This window comes from Anopheles merus, chromosome 2R, assembly GCF_017562075.2.
Source record: "Anopheles merus strain MAF chromosome 2R, AmerM5.1, whole genome shotgun sequence".
Taxonomy (NCBI): Eukaryota; Metazoa; Arthropoda; class Insecta; order Diptera; family Culicidae; genus Anopheles; species Anopheles merus.
Window position 1 is genome coordinate 35,221,284 of NC_054082.1, and position 20,454 is coordinate 35,241,737.

General features: G+C 45.8%; 1 protein-coding gene across 10 annotated transcripts in view; it reads left to right on the forward strand.

Moving 5' to 3' along the window:
• The window catches only part of LOC121590377 (uncharacterized protein CG43867), a 178,143-nt gene that overhangs the window by 82,530 nt on the left and 75,159 nt on the right, over positions 1-20,454 (forward strand). The window contains exon 1 of one of the 10 annotated variants that reach the window (XM_041910006.1): positions 3,980-5,736. The exons of the other annotated variants lie outside the window; for them this stretch is intronic. Coding sequence (XP_041765940.1) covers positions 5,383-5,736 — 354 coding nt within the window. The 5' untranslated portion in view covers positions 3,980-5,382. Of the gene's footprint in view, positions 1-3,979; positions 5,737-20,454 lie in introns of those variants that run through there. 10 annotated transcript variants of the gene reach the window in all.

Consider the following 20,454-nt stretch of genomic DNA (forward strand, 5'->3'; position numbering starts at 1 on the left):
ACAGCACACGACTCCAGCCGGACTTTTGCGAGATTTTCGCCCCCCCCCCACCCCCCCCCAGTATGATGGTGAGGGCACTACCACTACACCAGCGGCAACAGCAACAGCTACGGGGCCAAGGGCCATAAACTCGGGAAGACGACAACAAAAGGATGATGGCGGTTGGAAGGTGGTGTGGTGTGTATCGCACGAGCAACGCCAGCCACGCCATGGCTGCGGGAGACAGAAACGACTTCCCCGAATTGGCTATAAAATAAATTTAACGATCAGCAAAAGCATGAAAAACGAGCATTCGTCAGCGACAGTGGATGGAAATGTGGAGAAGGGCAGCAGCTAGCAGTGGCGCCCGGGAAGAAACCATTGCGTCGTAGGTGGGCGCGCGTGTCTCTTCTTATCGGGTGAGATTGTGCCTCTTAGGTGAGATTTCGCACCTTTTCTTTTTAGCTCGAAGGATAGTTGCTTCTTATTTTGTGTATGTGTGTGTGTGTGTGTGAGAGAGAGAGAGAGAATGCCAGTGTGATATCGTAAGAAATAGGCCAGTTATTCTTTTCGTTGGGTTGGGAGTATTACATGTACGATAAAGTGTGTTTGATTTTTTTTTTCTTAACAAAGCCAGCAAAACTTTACGCACGATAATACAGGAATCGGCTCATGTTCGGTCTATTTACAAGGCAATATAGAATCAAAACATGCCATTTATGTATCGCCGCTCCGTCTCTAACCAGGTGGCTTTCATCGGGGACCTGATGTACTACACTTCAAAAGAAAAAAAAATGCTCCGATCAAGATAAGCTTACCTCTTCTATTCATCCCGAAACGTTGCCATAACGGTAAGGGAGATTTCCCTACCCTTGCACCCCCCCACACACCCAGTGCAGTCCATCGACACAGCACACCACGCACTGAAATCGGATAAAGGACATCAAATAAATAATAAAAACAATTCGTGAAAGTGGGCATAAATATAGGAAGGCGCCTTTCTCCCTTCTGCCGTGGGGCCTCGTTCGCGTTCCCGTTCGCGCTACATTAGAGAGCTGATGGATGGGCATAAGGAAGGCCGTTTATTTCCGGTGCCTTAGCTCGCGGTAAAGGGGAACACTCGTACACAGTGCGTGCTGCTCTCGGCTCAACTCACCAGCATCATTGGTCAATTTTATTTGGCGGGCAAATTGCTGTTCCCTTTCCTGTACTTGTGATGGGGAAAGTCTTATTTACCACAAGATTAGTAGGACCCCTAGCACCCCGTCCCACCATAACAACGGCACACCTCGTGCGTCAAATCACGTAATGGTTGGCCCTTTCGGCTCGCGTACAATAGGCTGGGATGAATGAAAACATCTTTTTTATTATTATAAAGCTATCAAAGCATCAAATAAAAGTGTCCTTTTATGCAAAACAGTGCCGTTCAGCTGTACTTGAAGGTATATTTGGTCTTCATTCCGCTGGAGCTATTGTAAGAAGCAGCACAAATGGAACTAACAACCAGAACGGTAGATCTGCTCGGGCTGCAATGGCGGGCAGGGGCAAAGGTTGACCAAACACGCAGGCTTAACAATTTATGAAGCTTTCCTCTTCCGGCAACGAGCATCAATTTCTCATACCTTCCCTCCTGCTTTTGGAGGCGGCAGAAATATGGGAATAATCGGGAGACGGCGCCGTGCCGTTTGCTTTTGTTTCCCCGTTTTTAACTATACACAGGCACGCGCTTTCCCGATGGTGGTTTAGCGTGTAAAAGCATGCGATGTGGTTTTAAATTATGAAAGGAATTTTCCTTCGCTCTACATAACCGGGACGAAAAGCCACGATAGTGACGATGATGATGATGATAATGTCCAGTCCGATACGGGCTATTCACGGGGGCTTTGCGGCATACTTCCTACCAATAGCTGGCCCACGAGTATGCCACCCTTTGAGTTGAATTATTTGGCTGCGCTAGTTTTGTGCGTTTTCCCCCTGGGGAAAAGTGTGAAAAATAGCGCTCAACCACCCATCAAGCGGCCGGGATGCGTGCTTTGTGTTTTGCTCCCGTTCAACCGAGCAGCATTTGACCTATTTTTGCAATTCGGTAGCAATTGCCTGTATCGGAAGCAATAGCGTGTATGGCGAGCAAAGCAGAGTCGTTGAAAGAGGTCCGTGGCTGCGTGGCTTGTGCGCCCTCGTCATCCTTCATCATCTCTTTTTAGCGTCGGAGGGTTAATGAAAGCGAGACCAATTTTATGGTGTTTATTTCAGTGCTCAGCCTCGGTGCGGGCTTCAAGCTGATCATCACGTAAAGAAACAATCTATGGGTTTTCGATTGGTTGTTGTGAGTGGTAGCGAAGCGAATCCAGCGTGCCATTTCCCTCGGGATGGAAGCGTGTACATGGGAATGGACATCATAAAATCGGTGGTTTCGATTAGCTGTTGAAAAATTGACCGACATCCAGAGGAAACTGGTTTTATTGCAAATAGCTTACTTTGCTTGTCTTGGTGGTTTGGGGCGTAAAAGTTTGGTCACAACAATTTCGAGGAGTTCTTTGCTAATTTAATGTTTCTTGCTGTTTGTAATGTACAAAACAGATTTTAATTTACAAAAAATAATGGATCAACAACGCAGAAAACTTGTTTCAATCAGTCTAACAGCAATAATAACACCTTCTCTCGTTTGGGGCTTTGTTTCGACCCATTAATATCCTTTTCCTTCGCAGTCCGCTTTTAGAAACTCGTCCCATCGTAATCAACCGTGCCAAAAATCCATCTACTCATCAGATCATTTTTATGACCGAAAACGACCGTTCCACCGCTCCTTTCGCCCTCTCGCTCCTCCTCATCAGCGCATCCTCTTTGCTTGTCCACCCGCCGAACGCAGACCCAGCGTTTCGTGTGGGCTTTCGACAGTTCCACTTTAATGCAAACGTTTGAAGGGAAAAAATCGATTTTCTACCCCTTTGTCCCGGTGCGCCACCGTCGTCGTCTTGGATGGTGCGGAATGCGACACGGAAATGGAATCGAACGAACGCCACCAGGTAGTGGTAGTAGTAGTGGGTCGATTTGGAGTCCGGCTTTTCGGCTCATATTTTATGCCCGTGATGCAACCCCGGCCGTCGTGCCGCCGGAAGGAAGCAAGAATCCAACGAGCCAATCAAAAAAGTGGCCAATAGTGAAGCGTAACGAAGCGGGTGGGTCGTCGTCGTCGTCGTCGTCGCAGTCGCTGGACGATCCTGACGTGACCTATTGCCCGTGACCGGTCGATGGTGAATTGGGATCGCCTTTTGGGTTAGCCCCGAGCTACGGCCATCGGACCTGGGGTTTTCCAGAAGCAGATCCAAAAAGTACACAAATTAAATAGGTGAAGTGTGTTATGAAAGTGTCCACCCAAATGGTTGAGTATTGATTGCGAGTGGAAAGGATACTATGTTTACTAAATACATAAAAATGTATTATCATTACATTTAGTTAAAAAAATTAAAACAATAATAATCAGTATCACTCTTACGGAGGCTCCATTTCCCAGGACATGGGACGATAAACAAAGTGAAGAATTTTCTGTTAACCGCCGCCCTTTTCGCTGGTCTCAGCTCCAAGAGATTGTCCCTCACCATTCTCTCACCACAGCTGAGAGTGAATTGAGTTCCAAACCCGATTCCAGCATATTTCTACCCAATAAAGAGTGGGAAATTCATTTCGCCGATGAATTTCCTTTGCATTGTGAGCGGATCTTCTGACAGGCAATTCGTTGCCATCGTGCTGCTCACTACGGCCCGAGAGCGTGAGTTACCTTTGTTTACCATCTCTCCGGTGTGCCGGTACGAGCGCGCCGCGTACAACTTGGCTCTCCTTTGCTCTCTTTGTCATCTCATTTTCCACCCAACAAGGATTCCAGCGCTTTCGCTCGCAGAGGATTCGGTTTCTTCATGCTGGGAAAATTGTATGCGCTCACCCCGTGCGACGTTAAGGAATGTGAGTCTTTTGTGTCCGCCCGAGGAAACACACGAGCGCACCCGCCAGGATGCTAGTGATGGGTTAACCGTCGACCGTGCTGGATGTGTCGCTTTCTTACGGTACGCGAACACGCTTTACTGAAGATTGCGCTGTTCCGCGATTCGAGTGTCGAGTGTGTGTGTGTGTGTGTGTGTTTTGGGTCGCATTGGTGAACGGGGGGTTAATTTAAAGCATACACTATCAACTGCTTAGCTGCGGTGTGCAATGTTTGGCTCTATTTTAAATAAATAATTCTAAAGTGAATGAGTGAATGGAAGAGAAATAGTTAATATCGTTTGAATAACGCTCAATGCAGTGTGAATGTGTGAATACATTGGGTGTTCGTTTGTGAAAGAAAATAGTGTCTCTTTAATGCGTGAAGCAAGCGTGTGTGTGAGAATGCTGTGCTTTGGGTCGCCGATGAAAGGAAATGAAAGGAGTGTTTTCAGTGGAGGTGTATCGTGTGAAATCGTTTGAAAAAAAAGATACATATTTGCGCCTGCTTTCGTTTGGTTTCTGTATAATTTGCTTCAAAGATTACATTATTTGGTCGCATTTTGCATGACTTGTCAGCAGAAGTGCTTTGACTGATAGCAAGAAGTTATAAAATAGCAGAAAGTGTACACAGTTTTGCATTGGTTTTGTACAGTAAATCATTACCAAAAAATAGTATAGAATGCTTAGAAGTGTAAGAAATTGATTATTTTTAAAGTGTAAGTCCCAAGTGTTCTTCTTTGAACCAGAAAAAAGAAAGAGCCTAGCTTACAAAACCGATAAACAAGACGTAAAGTGCGCTAATAAACCAGCATGAGCAATCGAAACCATCCGGCCAGCGAGAGGCACTACCGTACCAGCCGCCCATCAGGGGCCGTGCAGCATCCTGCCAGCAGCATGGTGGCGATACGTTCTTTAACCTCATCATCGCGTTGTAATCGATAAGCGTTTGGCTCGCCGTCCTAGAAAGGGAAATCACTAATACACACACACACTCTTGGTGCATAAGAAGAGCGCGAAAAAAAAGAAAAACATTCACCGTATCTCAAAATAAACAAACACCATCAAAGCCCGCCTCGCTACGCCCAGCAGTGACCACACTATATTCGCACTCTCGTTCGGGGTTGATAGGATATGTGGGCTCCTTGCTGGGGCCAGTGCCTGCCACTCCACATCACCACCTCAGTCGCCGCCGCCAGTGCGCGTTAATGCCGCTTGCCGCCCGCGTTTTGCCGACCCGCTTTCGCTTGCTTCCTTTTGTTTGCCGCAGCTGCCGCTTCGCTTTGCGCCGCCCGTTCGCAGAACAAATCGCTCGCCCGTATCGACGCATCGCTATCATCGGTCCCATCGACGACGCCGTCACCACCAGCAAACCGGTCGTTCGTGTACTCGTGCCCGTGTGCTCGCACCCACACCGACTGATGCGCAATGGACCTAGCCACGATACTGCTGCTGCTGGAAACGCCTCCACCGAAGGGCGGCTACCATAACTTCCTGATCGAGCATCTCGCGGCGGGCAGTGGAGGCGGCGGCCCCGGCACCACGTCCTCAGCCGGTGCCTCCCCGGCGCACAAGCGCCTGTCGCCGTCGCCGCCCGGGCCGCCCGGGACGCTCGCGGCATCGTCCGCCCGCAGCACCCCGATCGCCGGTCGGAAACTGGGCCATCATCAGCATCTGCTGGTGCGGGCCAAAAACTACTACTGCTCCAATCCGATGCTCAACAACAGCACCAACCTATACTGCAATCTCGACATGGAGTCCCTGGAGGAAATGCTCAAAAAGGTAGGCAGGGATGAGATGTGCGGGTGGCGTCGGGCGGTGGGGGAGGGGAAGAAAGTGCATTTTGTTCGGTAGATTTTTGGGCTGTTCGCATTGTGCATTGGAGGAGGGCTGGAACACGGTGATCTACAATTGCCGGCTTGGTGCGCAGCAGAAGATGCAGCAGTTTGTTAAGGCCAGTGAAGACGTGAGTCTAGTGCAGTGTGTTGATTCGTTGTGTTTAATGGTGTAACTATGTCTTAAACATGGTTCGATTGTAACATTCTAAAGGAGCGTAAAAGATTACATCGTTTTGTTTGCATTTGAGTTGGAAATTGAATCGAATCCATCAATTTGTCAAGTAATTTAGGTTTTCTATACCTTTAACGAACGATACTTTCACATAAGCAGCTACACCAAAAGCTACCCATATTTGTTTTAGCCATTTGGAACAAGCATCCTATTAGTGTTATTCAAAAATGGGTGAAATAACTTCTTCCATGGGCTATGTTGTCTCTTGGCACTGGCCAATTGTAATAGGTAGGGATGCAAATCACCTAAAAACAAACTTACAGTACGTAAATGTTGGAACATACACTCGTGAATGAACCTTTTCAGAAATCCATCATTTTCCATCAATTGCTTCCTGCCCATGGTGCATCAAAAAACAACCCAAAAACAAAATATCCAATTTAGATTGGAAAAGCCCACATCGCACCAATTCCAAACCTGGACGGGTGTCTGTATGTATGCATGTGTGTTGCGTTACTGAGCTGATGAGTTGATTACTATGCAAAGCTTGCCCGTTGCCCACTCAGGCAGGATAGCTTTCATTAGAAATGCATGCGACTGCGACCGGAATGGCCAATGCTTAGATAAGGTCGGTGCAGGAGTAGGTCAATTTTTCAACCAGCTCATTCAACCGCTCCCGGCTGCAGTTCACTCGTCCGTACGTTATTATTATTAGTATTATTACTGCAGCAAGTCGTTACTTTTCTTTTGCTGTATGTGTATTGCCCCGGTCCGGTTCGGTTTGCGTGGACCGCATCGATTTTAAACTAACTCCTCTCACACCCACCGGTGAGGGATGGTTGCAGTTGCATAATGGAGGCCTTGGCAATAGCGAAGCTAACGAACCACTTTTTTTTTTGCCTTGCAAAAGAATCGTTTACATGCTCTCGTACCGGGGATTGGATTTGTGTGTGTGAGTGTGTTTGCAGAAAGTGCAGTGAAAAAGCCTTCCGTGTACCACCGGTGGTTGGCTCGTTCCCATCATCAGTCACACAGTAAACATTCATTAACTAAGCCGGAGGGGCGGAAAGCAGAAATGGAAGGATGCGACGAGCGTACGTTTCAGTTCTAGCAACTTCCGTGTAGCCTGCAGGTCAGTTAACTTTCCCAACGTGGGCTGTGTGCAACAACACCAGCAGTGCATGCACCGAGCATGCAACAGGAACGCATCAGTTGAACGCAGATAACTGAGTAGCGTTGAATAAATGGTTCGAGCGCTGGAACGGCGGTGCTAAGCGAAGGGGTAGAGCAGACGGTTTAAGCTTCCGATAAGAATATTTGAACAGCAGCAGCAGCAGCAGCAGTAGCAGTAAGAGAAAAAAGGAGCGATTTTAAATGAAAATGTTTGTCCGCTTTAAAGCGGAAATATGTACGCAGGTAAAAGCAGGGAAGAGAGTGGCTTGCTGATAGCCAGTGCGACAAACGTGGAATGAGTGAGCCCGTCCACCCGTCGAAATGGTGTACATTTTCGCTCGTATGTGCATGTGCATGCTTTATTTAACTGTGTTTTTTCACTTCCTCTCCGCTTGGATTTAACAGCCCCATGTCGGAAACGCCACGTTGACGATAAACCAAGCGTGATCGTGTTGATACGGTAGCAGATTGTAGGGTTGAAATGTGCACCCTGCAGCACCAGGCCGGCTCCATTCGCCGATTGTATGCGTGGGCCAGCGTATGTGAGCGATAAAAGGAAGGAACGAAAAAGCCTGTTCGTTTGTCGTTTTTTTTTGTTGTGTGTAGTACTTCCTGCAGCAATTGCTACTGCAACTGCCCAGCAGCAAGAGGGTGTGTAGCACGTTGAGTAAACCGAAGCAGGGGAAAAAACCAATGGTTTATTCCCTTCGGGTAGCGAGAAACAACATTGTGTAGCGCGGTGACCGGAATGGCGAATTAAAAAGTGCCCCCTCGTAAATAATAAATTTTAATGACGAAACGAAAATGTTTAAAATTGCAACCCCACTTCGGGTCTGACCGGTGCAAATTGCATGCACAAGTGGTAAACGCTTTAAAGCTTTGTGTTGGACGATTTAAATGCTCTCAGCTTCAGCACACCAAAATGTTAAATTTTAATGTTATCAAAAAGTGGACGAATGTTCTGACCGTTTTGTAAGAACAACCTTACTTGTGTAAACCTTCAATAAGTAAATCAATAGAGTTTGGGGTCCAGGCGCGTCCATAACTTATTTTGCATTGATGGTGTGTACGAAATGCTTTTGCTGCTTAATTTTTATCCTTTTTGGACATTGAATTGAAAAACTTGCTTCTTTAGCACGCTTTAGCTTTAACCGGGCGCCTCCATGACATTTATTACTATTCTGATCTTTCACCAGGCGTCTCCATGAGCTTTATCGCGATACTGATCATCCACCAGGCGTCTCCATGGCGTTAGTCTCAACGAATGCACTTCTGCATTAAAAAAAACAGCCTTTCATCAACACAATCGTTGTGTGATTCTTATTTTTCACATTGTTCTGCTACCTGTATCCGGCATGTTCGATGATACGGACTAGAAAGCAATCACACAACCTACATACACAGCAAAAGGTTTTTTTTCTCACCTCACCGCTTTCAACGCGTCAGTTGCATCCGTTGCAATGCCTGCATTGATCGGGCGCTGTTTTGTATGGAATTCCGTGGAAAAGCGTTGGATTTATTTCCACTTACGTATTCTGTGCTGCTCTTTATTTAGCTTCCTTTGCACGGTGCGCGATGGAAACACAAAAGAGGCAACCGGAAGAAGATAACCCAGACAGTAGCTTTATTCTTCCGGTTGTTTGAAAAAGTTGGCCCATTGCCATGCATTTGGATGGGACGGGTTTTAAACATCAATTGAAATGCTGTCTGTAGCGTGTTCCGTTCAATGCAATGCTCTGTATCTCTCATTCTAAGACACAGCGAAAAAAAAGCAACACAACTGGGCTCCAAACTTCATCAGGAATGGATTGTAGTTTACGGGATGAAGGTATTAGATGTGCTCTAGACCGGAAAACCGGGGTGTGATGGATTAAACCTTCGTTTGGACGCCATTTCTCAGACTTCGTTCGTAGAACTTGGATTTTACTTTTCAGTTTGACCCTCTTGATTGAAGTATTCAATCGAAACGCAAGTATATTGCTCATATAAATTGCTCAGAAACGTGTATATTTTTCTCCTTTTATTTACTCGCCATAAGCAATTTTCACCATACTACAAATCAAATAACAATCTCGCATACGGTAAATTTGCGAATTCGCGGTGTTGGGAAATTTGAAAGAAAACAAAAAAAACCCCGATTCATCTCGCACAAATAAAAATCGTGACACAAGCTAAACGGAGTGAAATCAATCCACCATGTGTGAGCATGGTGAAGGAACACGCATCGTTCTTCCATCGGACGAGTTTCGGTTCCAAGTGGTGCAGTTTGCAGCGAAGCAACTTCCAGGGGATTTGCTCCAAACTGTCGATACAACTTTTACCAAGCGGTTGCGCAGCAATCGAAACAGTCTTTCAATTTCTAAGACCTCCTACCACGAACCACCCGGTTAGTTTCATAAGTTTGTACCCGGCCCGGATCCGACGTCGCGCCTTTTCTTACCACCTTCCACCATGCACAGTTGCAGAAGTTGCACGAGAACCACTTGAAAGTATCATTTCTCGTATTATTGCTATCGATTTAGCGTATTCCGTAAGCCGGGAGGGTGGGAGGAGTAGGAGCGGAGGGTGTCTTCCGTGCATTTGAAGCATTTCAGCTGTGCTCTCGATGTCGATGTGACTCTACTTGAACGCGCTTGACACGACAGCACTCCGCAAGGAGGAGGAGTTCGTCAGATTGGTGTCTATGTTCGCCCGGTCGCTCCATCTATTCGCTTTTTTCCTATTCTTTACCTCATTTCGCTCGGAACAGGTTTGTTCCGCTTTCCGCAAGCTCTAGTCTATTATTTCTTGTCATGCAGAGTTTCTCGGGGTGGGGTTTTTTTTGCATCCTTCGACAGGCAATTGATATGTGCTAAAAAAAAAACCTGAACCGAAATATTGAGAGACAAACTTAGCTGAAGCAACCGTGCCCGTACCGTTGGTGCGGTCGTTTTATCGATGGTTCCAGCAGGTGGCAAGATGGAGCCGTTCGTCCAACTGTTCCACCGGCCGGAATTATACGAGCAGTGAACATGCGATGATTGAATAATAAATTTTAGTAACTCAAGCCAACGGTGGCAGACGGTGTGCGTTTCTTTTTTACCCCTGCAAACCAAAGGAAAAAGTTTTATGAGCATCTTTGCTATTTGCTTGCCATCCAATTTCGGTGTGGGTGGAAAGTAGGTGACTGCGTGATGAATGTAAGGAGAAGCTGATGCAAACGGTTCGGGCGACGGTTTGGGATTGTCGATTTTCCGGGCAAATCAAGCAAAGGTTTCGATAGCGTGTCCCATTTTGTAGGAGAAAGTTTCCACCATTTGGGGGTACTGCAGCATGTGGAAAGGTTGTCAATAATTGAACTGATCGAGGATAGTAAGTGTTGGCTTGTTAGAACTAACAGTATTACTTACATTGTTTTAAAAATAGTCAGTTGGTAAAACATATTTTTGGGAATTAAGTATTTTAGTGCCAACCATTTAACAATATTTGGTAAATTTTATTTACCTTTTTTAATTCTACATCCTATTTGGCATTGTTAAACATTAATATTGCAAGCTACTCTTACTTAAAGTTCAACCAACAGCTAACGGGCGAAACTACCCACCAAGACCGTGTTCAAGCCAGATTGAACTTTCAGTACGCTCGTTGTTGCTCTGAATGTGTTTTCATTTAAGCTTTGTGTCTTCTCATTTTACATCCATTTCTCAATCACCTTTATCACCATCATCATCATCCTCATCATAGTTCGGGGTAGCATCAGAAATGGTACTGCCATCATGTCACACTCACGACACTGAGCTAGAAAACACTGGCGCGGACGATGGCAAGAAAACCTTCGGGTACATCAGTCAACCTCTCCCGTAATCAGTCACTGGTGAATGGAACGTAAATTAACCGTCCAACCCTCGACTTCAGTAGCGCCCGCATCGTTAGGCAAGATCGACTGCATGTTATGTTACCCGTTTTTTTTTTATTGTACGCCGTCTGCTACACAGCTCCTGCTTGCAAGCAAAGTTTGATGAAGCGAGAAAGATGCAGCAAAAAAAAAAGAAGCTATCCCTTGCGTCTCCATGCCACAACATTGAGTAGAAAATAAACACGCTTCGAGTGTCCGCTTCGCTTGTCACGTTCCGCCACCGAGATGCATCGACATCTGTCAAATATTTCCACAAACCAGCCGGCATTGCTTGAGCGATAGTATGTCACTGTGCTGCCAGCAGAACGGTGACGGTGTGAGGCAGTAAGCATTACGGCGAAATCAAACACGATCGACAACGCGCGGCGATGGGTTTGCGATGCTCGCGAAGATTGATGTAAACTTTTGCCGAAGATCGATTCTTTGCTCGTTTGTTAAATCGATGCAAAGGTTGTGGAAACCGTGGAATCAGATAAAAAGGGAACGGCGCTCAGACAAAATAACAAACGGGATGCCGTCATTGGTGGTACGGGCTTCAAACTGCTGATACTATCTAATTTTCTTTTTTTTTTTTGTTCTAGCAAATAGAAGGCTTGAGTAGGTGTCCAAGCTTCAATACTTTATTTTTTGCATTTTTGTCAACGAAACTTTGGATATAACAATATATAGTGTTTTCCCGACTTCGCCCCCGAAGTACCTCACATCGCTGGGCCCTGGTTTCCCCGTTAAACATCTTGTTTGCATCCGCCGGCAAACTTTGCCAACTTTATTGAATGTCATCTGCTGACAAATGAGCTGGCTGATGGTTTATGCTAATCGGAAACTCTTTCTTTTCAAGCTTACCCTGGTGGTGCAGGTGGCTGACATTTGCTCGAGCACTATCTTTGGTCGCTCGTTGCAGGTGTTTTCTCGGCATTCTTTTAAAGAAAAACTTTCCCGACTCAGCAAACAAAAAAACAAAAAAAACCCTCTGATGGTGCTGCCTTTTCGAGCATCGCTTTGGCAGCACCTGATCTACCGTACTGTCGCACGAAACCGCTCAAGCATTGCACCGCCTTTTTTCTCTCGCTTTTTATGGCGTTGTACCACTAAAGGCTCCATCTGCTTGAAATACAACCCGGCGGTGAAAGTGTCTCACGGCGGTAGTGAGTGTAGGTTAAAAAAATAAAGCAAAGAAAAAAAACTAATTCTGATCCACGGACGAAATGCCTGATGATGGATGCAACTCCAGCCCCTCAGATGATTCACTTCGTGTGGTGAATACACTCTATGCCGTTGCACACTTCTCAAAAAAAAAAAACAGAAAGATCTCTACTTCAAACCGTCCTGCAAACGATTTGAAAATTCGATTAAGTAAAAGTGCTTGAGCAGTGTGCAGCTGTTTTACATTCTGATCGGTTTCTCATGTGTCGTTTCGGTTGGTTAGGGAGGGTGTTGTGCCGTAGATGATGCTGTGCCTGATAATTTTGGTATGCGGATTTTTTTTTTATTTCAGGTGTTGAAGTGCAGCAAGATAGTTGCAGTGAGCTTCACGCTACGATAGTTCGATGTGAAATGTTCGCTTTGGCCTTGTTTGCACGTTCTTCTTCTGTCTGCACTGGAAAGGTACAACAGAATGATGAAACCGTAAATGATCTATTTGGAGCACTCGATTATGTTAATGAGGTGAATGAGAGCTTGAGAGCGGCAAATCCAACGAGAAAGCAGTAGGAAAGTATTGCCACCACTGTGGCACTATCTACCATCTCGATCGAATTGCTTAATGCTGTGGAAACCCATTGGATTGATTTGGTTTCCGGGTTTCTCTCTTGTGCATTATATTGCAGTATTTGTTGCGACACTAATGCAACTTACCTATGCTTAGCAAGAATTGATATTGGATTGGATTTTCATAGCGAGAAAGCATGAAACAAATAACAGACAATTTTTACTCAAGTGCCACATCTGTTCAACGCTCTTGAATAGCCCAAACACAGCGCCTAAAAGTATGCAAACATTTGTTTAAAAAGATTGTTTTGTCGCTTTTTATAGAGCATTGCGTTGGAATCAAAAGAAGCGACAGTTTCATTATTTTCTATCAAACCAGAACCCCTAAATTACCTCTTTTCAAGCATACCAAACTACCCAAGGGTCATGAGTCAACCATAATGAACCTAACTTTCGCAGAAATGCTTTCCCGCTAACTTATCCTTGCCGATTTTCTGGGAATATTTCAACCATCGTCGGGGAGACTTTCAACAACATGAACATATATTTTTCCATTCCACAAGATCACTAGAACGGAGGCACATTTAGCGTCAAACAATATGGTAGTGTCTGCAATGTAGATATAGCTATGTGTAAAACTGTCGAACACAATGTGTTGAATTCAAATGGCTGCTGGATGGTAAGTTAGCGAAAGCGCTAAAGCCTAGCTATCCCCTCCCCTTTTGCGGCAAACCATTTCTTATTTCTCGCCGCTAGAAATGCTAAACGAGCAATAATAATGCAACCCGTGAGGCTAGCAAATGAATAGCAGCACACCCGGGACTCCGGACGACCGCACCGCAGTTCCCCCCTTCCCTCAGAACCGCTTTGTTCGCTCATATCGCCCAGTTCAATGCTCCTCTGGTAACGCTGGGGCTCGGTATGGCTTCGAGCCCGGTAGGACTCGAACTCATTCCAGGAATTGTACGAAAAGAATACGAAGCAAAAGCTCCCGCAAATACAATGTCGGCTGTGAAAATTGATCTGAACACTCGGCGCTGCCAATGTCCTGTGGCCGTAGGCGTGCGAGCGGGGTGAGGAATTGGATTGCCGTGGTCTGAAAGTTGTCCTGCTTGCATGATGCTGCGGCTACTGCTGGCAATGGTGGTATTATCGAACGTTTCACTTCCCTATACCATTTTAGCAAGCTCCATTATGAGCGTGAAGGGTTTTCCCGGAACGGTGCCTGTTAATATTGGTGTTTGTGTGGATTCTACCGAGCCATACTTTGTTGGCTTTACGTTTGTGTTGAACTTGGCCCGCTTTATTTCACACCTCGTGCATTAACGTTCGATAACACAGCAGAACAATGGAGTTGGTGCGTTGTGTGAAAGCTAAAATTAGCTTTAAAGGCTAGTTCGGACCAACACAGGGAAGTAACTCCCACCTAATAACACACAAAACATGGTCTCGTGGAAAAACTTTTTCAATATTCTTGCATAAAACGACAAATCAATCATCTTTATGGTATTCCCCACAGTAACACTCACACAGCTCTCTTGCTGATCTGTTGCATCGGAGATCTCAATGCCATGATAATCTTCTCTGTGTTGCATAATCAATGTTCTGATGTACAAACTCCTCAACTCCTCAGCCCAAGCATACCAATAGTTCAAGCCACACAGAGCCATACACTTCCGGTGCGGTCGCTCTACAGTGGCACATCATTTCCATTGTGAATAGCGTAATGCAACTGAAAAATCCTCAATATGACATAGAGATATGGCAGCATGATGAGGAAATGAATTCAGACGTCGAGAAGGAAGAGTTTTCGCTTCTTTCTGTAGTAAACTTTCGCTAGAATGCATTTGCCCGTAGCACCACCATGAACTCAAGCTCAAGGAAGCGCACGTGAGCCGGCGAGTATGTTCCTCGCGGTAGACGTATGATCAGATTGGAAACGAATCCTGCTGTCAGTGTGGGGCGCACTGTCAAGACGGAGTTGGGCGGACGGGAAGAAAAGAAATCTATTGAAAATCTATCCTGATTACGCCACCGAACGGACGGCGTTGAGAGCCGTGCATTGGATTTTGAGCAAAGCGCATTAATGCATAGAAAATTCCCGTCGAGCAAAACAGCAAATCCATGCAACCGTGCTGCTCAGCGTACGCTTGACTTGTGTTGTATTGTGTCAGAAACATCGGAAAAAAACATCCCACTCCCTTCCCGAACGTATGAATGAACCTAAGACCCTCTCCCTTCCCCAAAGGAAAGGGATGCGAAGAAATGAAGCGTGCCTTCGACAGGGCATGTCACGGGCTTAGGTCTGCCGTTCGCTTTGCCTGTTATGATTGATTGAATGCCGAACACGGTCCGGGGGTTTATTACGGTTCGCCGAATGAAACTGCGACAAAGCGGAAAAGTCTCCATTGAATCTGCCGCGGTACAGGGCCGGGATTTACAATGGTGTGCTCTCGACCCGCCGATGAAGCGGAACGAGTCAAACTGTCGTAACGCAAAAAAAAAAAGACAGGATTAAGTTCGCTGAAGTCGATATTTTGCTATCGAAGTGTTTGTAAATTTCGCTCCCTTTTCCGCTTATGCGAGGGACATTTTATGAGCTGTTTTGTAGATGCTTCCGTCGTCATCGTCGTCGGCAAACAAAGCGAGACCGTTGACTGATGGACTGCGGTAATTGATAGCCGGTGAGTCGGTGTGTGTGTGTGTGTGTGTTTTTTTTGCACGATGCTTTCCCCTAAAGTTGGTAATATTCCCGCTTGCGAGGAGTAGAATTGAAGGCAACTGTCCGCTGACTTGCCTGCTACTACACTGCCTAACGCGAGCAGATTATTCAATTTTGGAAGATAATTTTTCAATCAATCTACTTTCCGGCACCTTCCGGTAGGGATCCTTTGACCCATCCCCCCTCCCCCTCCTGCCACAGGCTCAGGACGGATTTCCGGCATTCTACTGTCGAAGCGAAATTCCAGCGTGATGAATTAACGTTTATATCCGAGTTAATTAATAATGGCGAAGCAAAATTCCACCGCCCGACAGGGACGCGTCTGCTGCTGCGTCTCACCCTGTGCGTGCCTGCCATGCGAAAAAGCTTCCACTTTACGTCCCAGCCTGCGTTAAACTTGATCAAAGCGGGCCCACCGTGACGATGTGACCGCCGTTGAGCAAGTGTGAGCCGGAGTTTGCTGGCGATGCTTTTAGGCGAATTAAAATCTGCGCCGCAGCCCAGCATCCATCCGCCGTCTCTTATGCATGGGAAGGGCGGTGATGGTAGTGTGGCTGCTCGTTGTCCTCTTGTTTCCATCCAATTTTCGGAATTCCGTCATTTTGTGTGCGTTGTTGCTGTGTGAAAATGAGGAAAGAGAGACAAGCAAAAAAAAACCTCCTCCTCCGACAAAAAACGCGTGCGCACGCTATCGGCCAGTGGCCCAGTGAAAGTGAAGGCAATCAATCTCCCCGCTCAAGGATTGACCGGTGGATGGATGAAAAGTTGTACACGACACTGTGGATGTGGCGCCGTGGGCTGGCCGAGTGTTTCGGGCGAGATTAATTTTTCGCATCCCTAGCTTCGTCGGTCATTAAACAGGAACGCCAACGAGGAGGGATTTTTTGTCCACCAGTTTTTTGTTTGTAGCCAGGACAAGAAATTTCAGCAATGTGCCGCTTTATCGCTTCTGAAATGAGATCGCAGCTTCGTAATGGGTCTGTTCTTGTGACCTGAAACGTTCGCTCCGCATTTACGGGGCTTGATTACTTGCAGACTTTTTCGGCTAAAGTTTTCACCAAAGTTTAAACAAGTTTTAGCAACATCGAAGCTGTCCAATTTTAAATACGACAGGCTTGAACCACTTCCTTGGTGTTTGCAACGTTGCATGCATAATTGATCCCAAACTTCTCTTTGCACCGTGTTCAATCAATTATGCTCTCAAATATCGACGTTTTACGACCGTTTACCGGGCGTGTCTTGCCTTTGAAGCCGTTGCCAAACCAAAACATTTGCCACTTCAAACGTCTTGCCCTGCAGGCGCAGCTGACAGCATCGCCTCAAGCGCCTCTCATCGTCTCCGTCGCAACCAACATACCAACCGACACCGAACGTCAAACGGGTGTACAATTCGATTACATCCGGAATGCACCCGGGACCACTTCAATCCGACTGTTGTTGTGCAAACGCCGGTTTGCGAGGAGACGTCTTCATTCGCAGCGTGTCACCTTGACGTGCTAACTACGCCCCGACTAAATGAACGAGTTAAGCTGACGGCTACCGGCCACCCAGATAGTGTCGAAAGGGAAGAAAGAGCACGAGACGGGAACGTCGATAATTAATGAAAATCTTTCCCAACATCCGGCTCTTGCCAGGTGGCTCTGGATATTCAGCCGGTAGTTGGTGACAGTTTCCGTCCCCTTCTTCGGGCCCTCTTCCTGCGTCTTGATGAGTTTTACCCCGCGCAGCATGGAAGCGTTGAAGTATTTGATGTGGAAATGGTAGTTTTATCCCATCCCAGTCGTCTAGCGTACATACATGAAACAGATGTACCTAGACTCACACACACAGACACACACACACGTAGCGCGTCTTCAATGTATGATTAAGTTTTAGTTTCAGCTTCATCAGAGAGCACAAGATCCAACTAAACCGCAACCGTCTGGAAGTAAGGGAGGGGGAAGGTAAGAATAGCTAACCAAATACACCCGTCCCGGGAGAAATCATGATGCTGCCGAGCAACGGAACGGAATCGTTCTGCATGAAAGAAGGAATGACATTATACAGGCAAACCAAAAAACGAACGGTACGATTCCGCAAAAGCCCACAAGAAGATAGTGAGCTAGCTCTGGTATGAGAACACACAAACATCCAACCGGTTTGTCAACAACCTGTCTGGCGGATGGCAGTTTACCTTAAAACAAGTGGTTTTGTTGAATTGGCGTCTTTTGGTATGAGCGTTTATACCATGACTTTCAACGAACATACGCGTTGACTTTCAAGCCGTTTACTACATTACAGTTTTATTTGTAGAGTGCAGCAAATGTTAACTTTTGCCTAGCATTTATTGAACAAACATGTTCAACTTTAAAATTTTTTGCTAATTGCTTTAAAAAAAAATGAAACGTTCTGATGGCTGATAAAAACCGCCTAAATGTATGCAATGTTCATTTCACTGAGCGTGTTTTAACAGCTTGTAAACATCCCAATGCCAATCGTTTATCCCAATGCCAATATATAGCCTTCTAATGAGCGCTAACAATCAACTTAAACTGTCCATCTATCATGGATTTTCTACCAGCTAGCAATCGGTTCTGCAAGAAATCAATTAAAGCTGAATTAAATCGAATTTTACTGAGTTTCCACCTTCATTAAGGTGATGCTCCCATGCTCCCATGTTCCCTTTCTCTCGCTCTTCGCCCATTAATTGCTCCTGTATTCATTTATTTATTTATTTTATTTCACCATCCCGCATCACGCAACCGGTAGCATCCACCCGCCGGAAGGTTGGTGAAGGTATTTCTTTTCTTCCGGGCACGAGAGTCCGAGATTTGCTGACCGAAAGCAATGGACAAGCTTTCGATTCGATTAGATCGTGATTTAAGTTCGAAACGGGGTTGCGGGGGACTGTGCCGGGATACACGCAAACCCACATCCGGCACCCGGGCGATGCTTAAGAAAGTGAAGCGATCACCACCCTGCGAGGACACACCAGCTTCCTTTAGCTCTGGGGTTCGATTCGCTTCGTTTCATGCTGATGCGTTCCGGCGTGTGCTGACCTGCTGCCACGGCACGAGCATCCGATTCGTTTAGCTGTTTGCCAGCCAGTTTGACAGCAGCTGACAGTCTCGCTTTCCTTCACTGGGTGAGTGTGTGTGTGTGTGTTTTTTCTCTTTCAGTTCGTGCTCGTTGTTGAAGGGGAATTCTTTGTTGTTGTTTTTTTTGTTGCCTTCCTTTTTGTGCACAAGTGGCGAACACCAGGGCGAGTCTCTGTCATTAGCAGCGCAGTACTGGTTCCGTTTCAGTTTAGGACGCTTCTGTCCGGCAGGGGGTCATCGGAGATACAGCTTCACTGTGTCCAGATGGTAGTTTTACCGGATACGTTGGAAATCGGACGAAGAAATCGAAGACGAAGCTGGTAATGGTGGTTGGGAAACAGGCGAGACTTGCCCATAGTACAGCTATAATTGAATCTAAATTGGATAATAAATAACGATTCACTGTTGAGCCCGGCTCGATGAAATGTTACCGTACAGAGGGCGCCACATCACGCTGTTCCGTATGAGAATATGTTTTCTTACCTCTTTGTGCCATATTTTCTTGTGTGCAGCTTGGAAATATTAGACCTATTAACCATTAGAGAACTCTAATGCGTATCGATCAGCCTGATGGAAAGGAAAATTAAATCGAACATCGCACTCCTCACCAACGCGTCATCGGCTATAGCAGACCGGTGTCAGTGGTGTGTGCTTTTCCAGATTTTTCCAACTCACTCACCGTTTCCACTTCCGTGCTCGTATTGATTTTTATCTTCTTTAGCTTTTCTTCGGTCGTGCTTTTAACCTCCTCCATCCCCCCGGACAGATGCTAGGCTGAGGTTATCGTTAGTTTAGCGCGTGTGCGCTGCGTGTGTGTGTGTGTAGCTTCTGTGTGTTTCCACACCAATCGATCGATTGAAGTGTGGCTTGCTGACCACATTTTCATATGAATCACATTTTTAATCAAGAGCGGCCTCCCATGTAGTGCCAATAAATCTTCTTCGGCCTCGTTTAACACAACAAGCCACACACTGTTTGAGTGGCTCTGGGGGGGAAATTATTTGATTAATACTTGTCGGACTGGAGAAAATGCGCTAGACAGTGTGATTGTTTTGCTAAAACAAGTCGCCAGCACATAAACCCACCACGGGTGTGTTTTAGTGTGAATTAAATAAACATTCTGTACTAATGATGCCGTTTACCATCTCTTTATTTTCAGGTAAGAAATACAATCCAATAGCCATGTGTGTACGTTAACGATCGACTATTTGGACTGATTGTTTGTAAGTAAATCGTATTATATCCCATTTTTACATTCCATATGACAGTTTTACGACGAAAACAAAACGGGAAATTTAGTGTCAACAATAACAAAATGCAATCGAAAAAAACTTCCTGCTACACTATCTTTTTTCACTGTAATGTTCGATTGTGCTGTTTTTATCTATCTCTTATGGATTTTACACAAATCGCGAAAAACGACTGTCCATATAGTTGTGGTAGGCGCTGTAGTGACAACGGTCCCTTTATTTTGTTGTAAAATTAAATTTAAAATAGCATATATCCTCATTTCAAAGAAATAGAAAAAAATAAACCGCCCGTAGCGCGACAAACAATAAAAACCAAACGGTTTCACTGTCACCGCACCTTTTTTGGTGTCATGCATTTGTGCTCGAATACGTTCACTGCCAAAAACATAATTTTAATATTTGATTAAACTTACCATATCGAACACCGCGACCGAGCCCGGTCCGTTTCTTTCGTTTCGTTGCCGCCGTTGTGCATAGAAAATAATTGAAATACCATTAATACTCACCCACACACTCACCAAACCCCACCCACCGACACCAACGTCGGTTGGGATGAAAAATAGTGTTCTGTCTCGCGTGCTGTTTCTGAATATGTTCCCAAAACAGGTAGGTAAACAAGTTATGGTTTAACTGTCTGCATTTGGGTGTTGTTTCCCGTACGCTCTC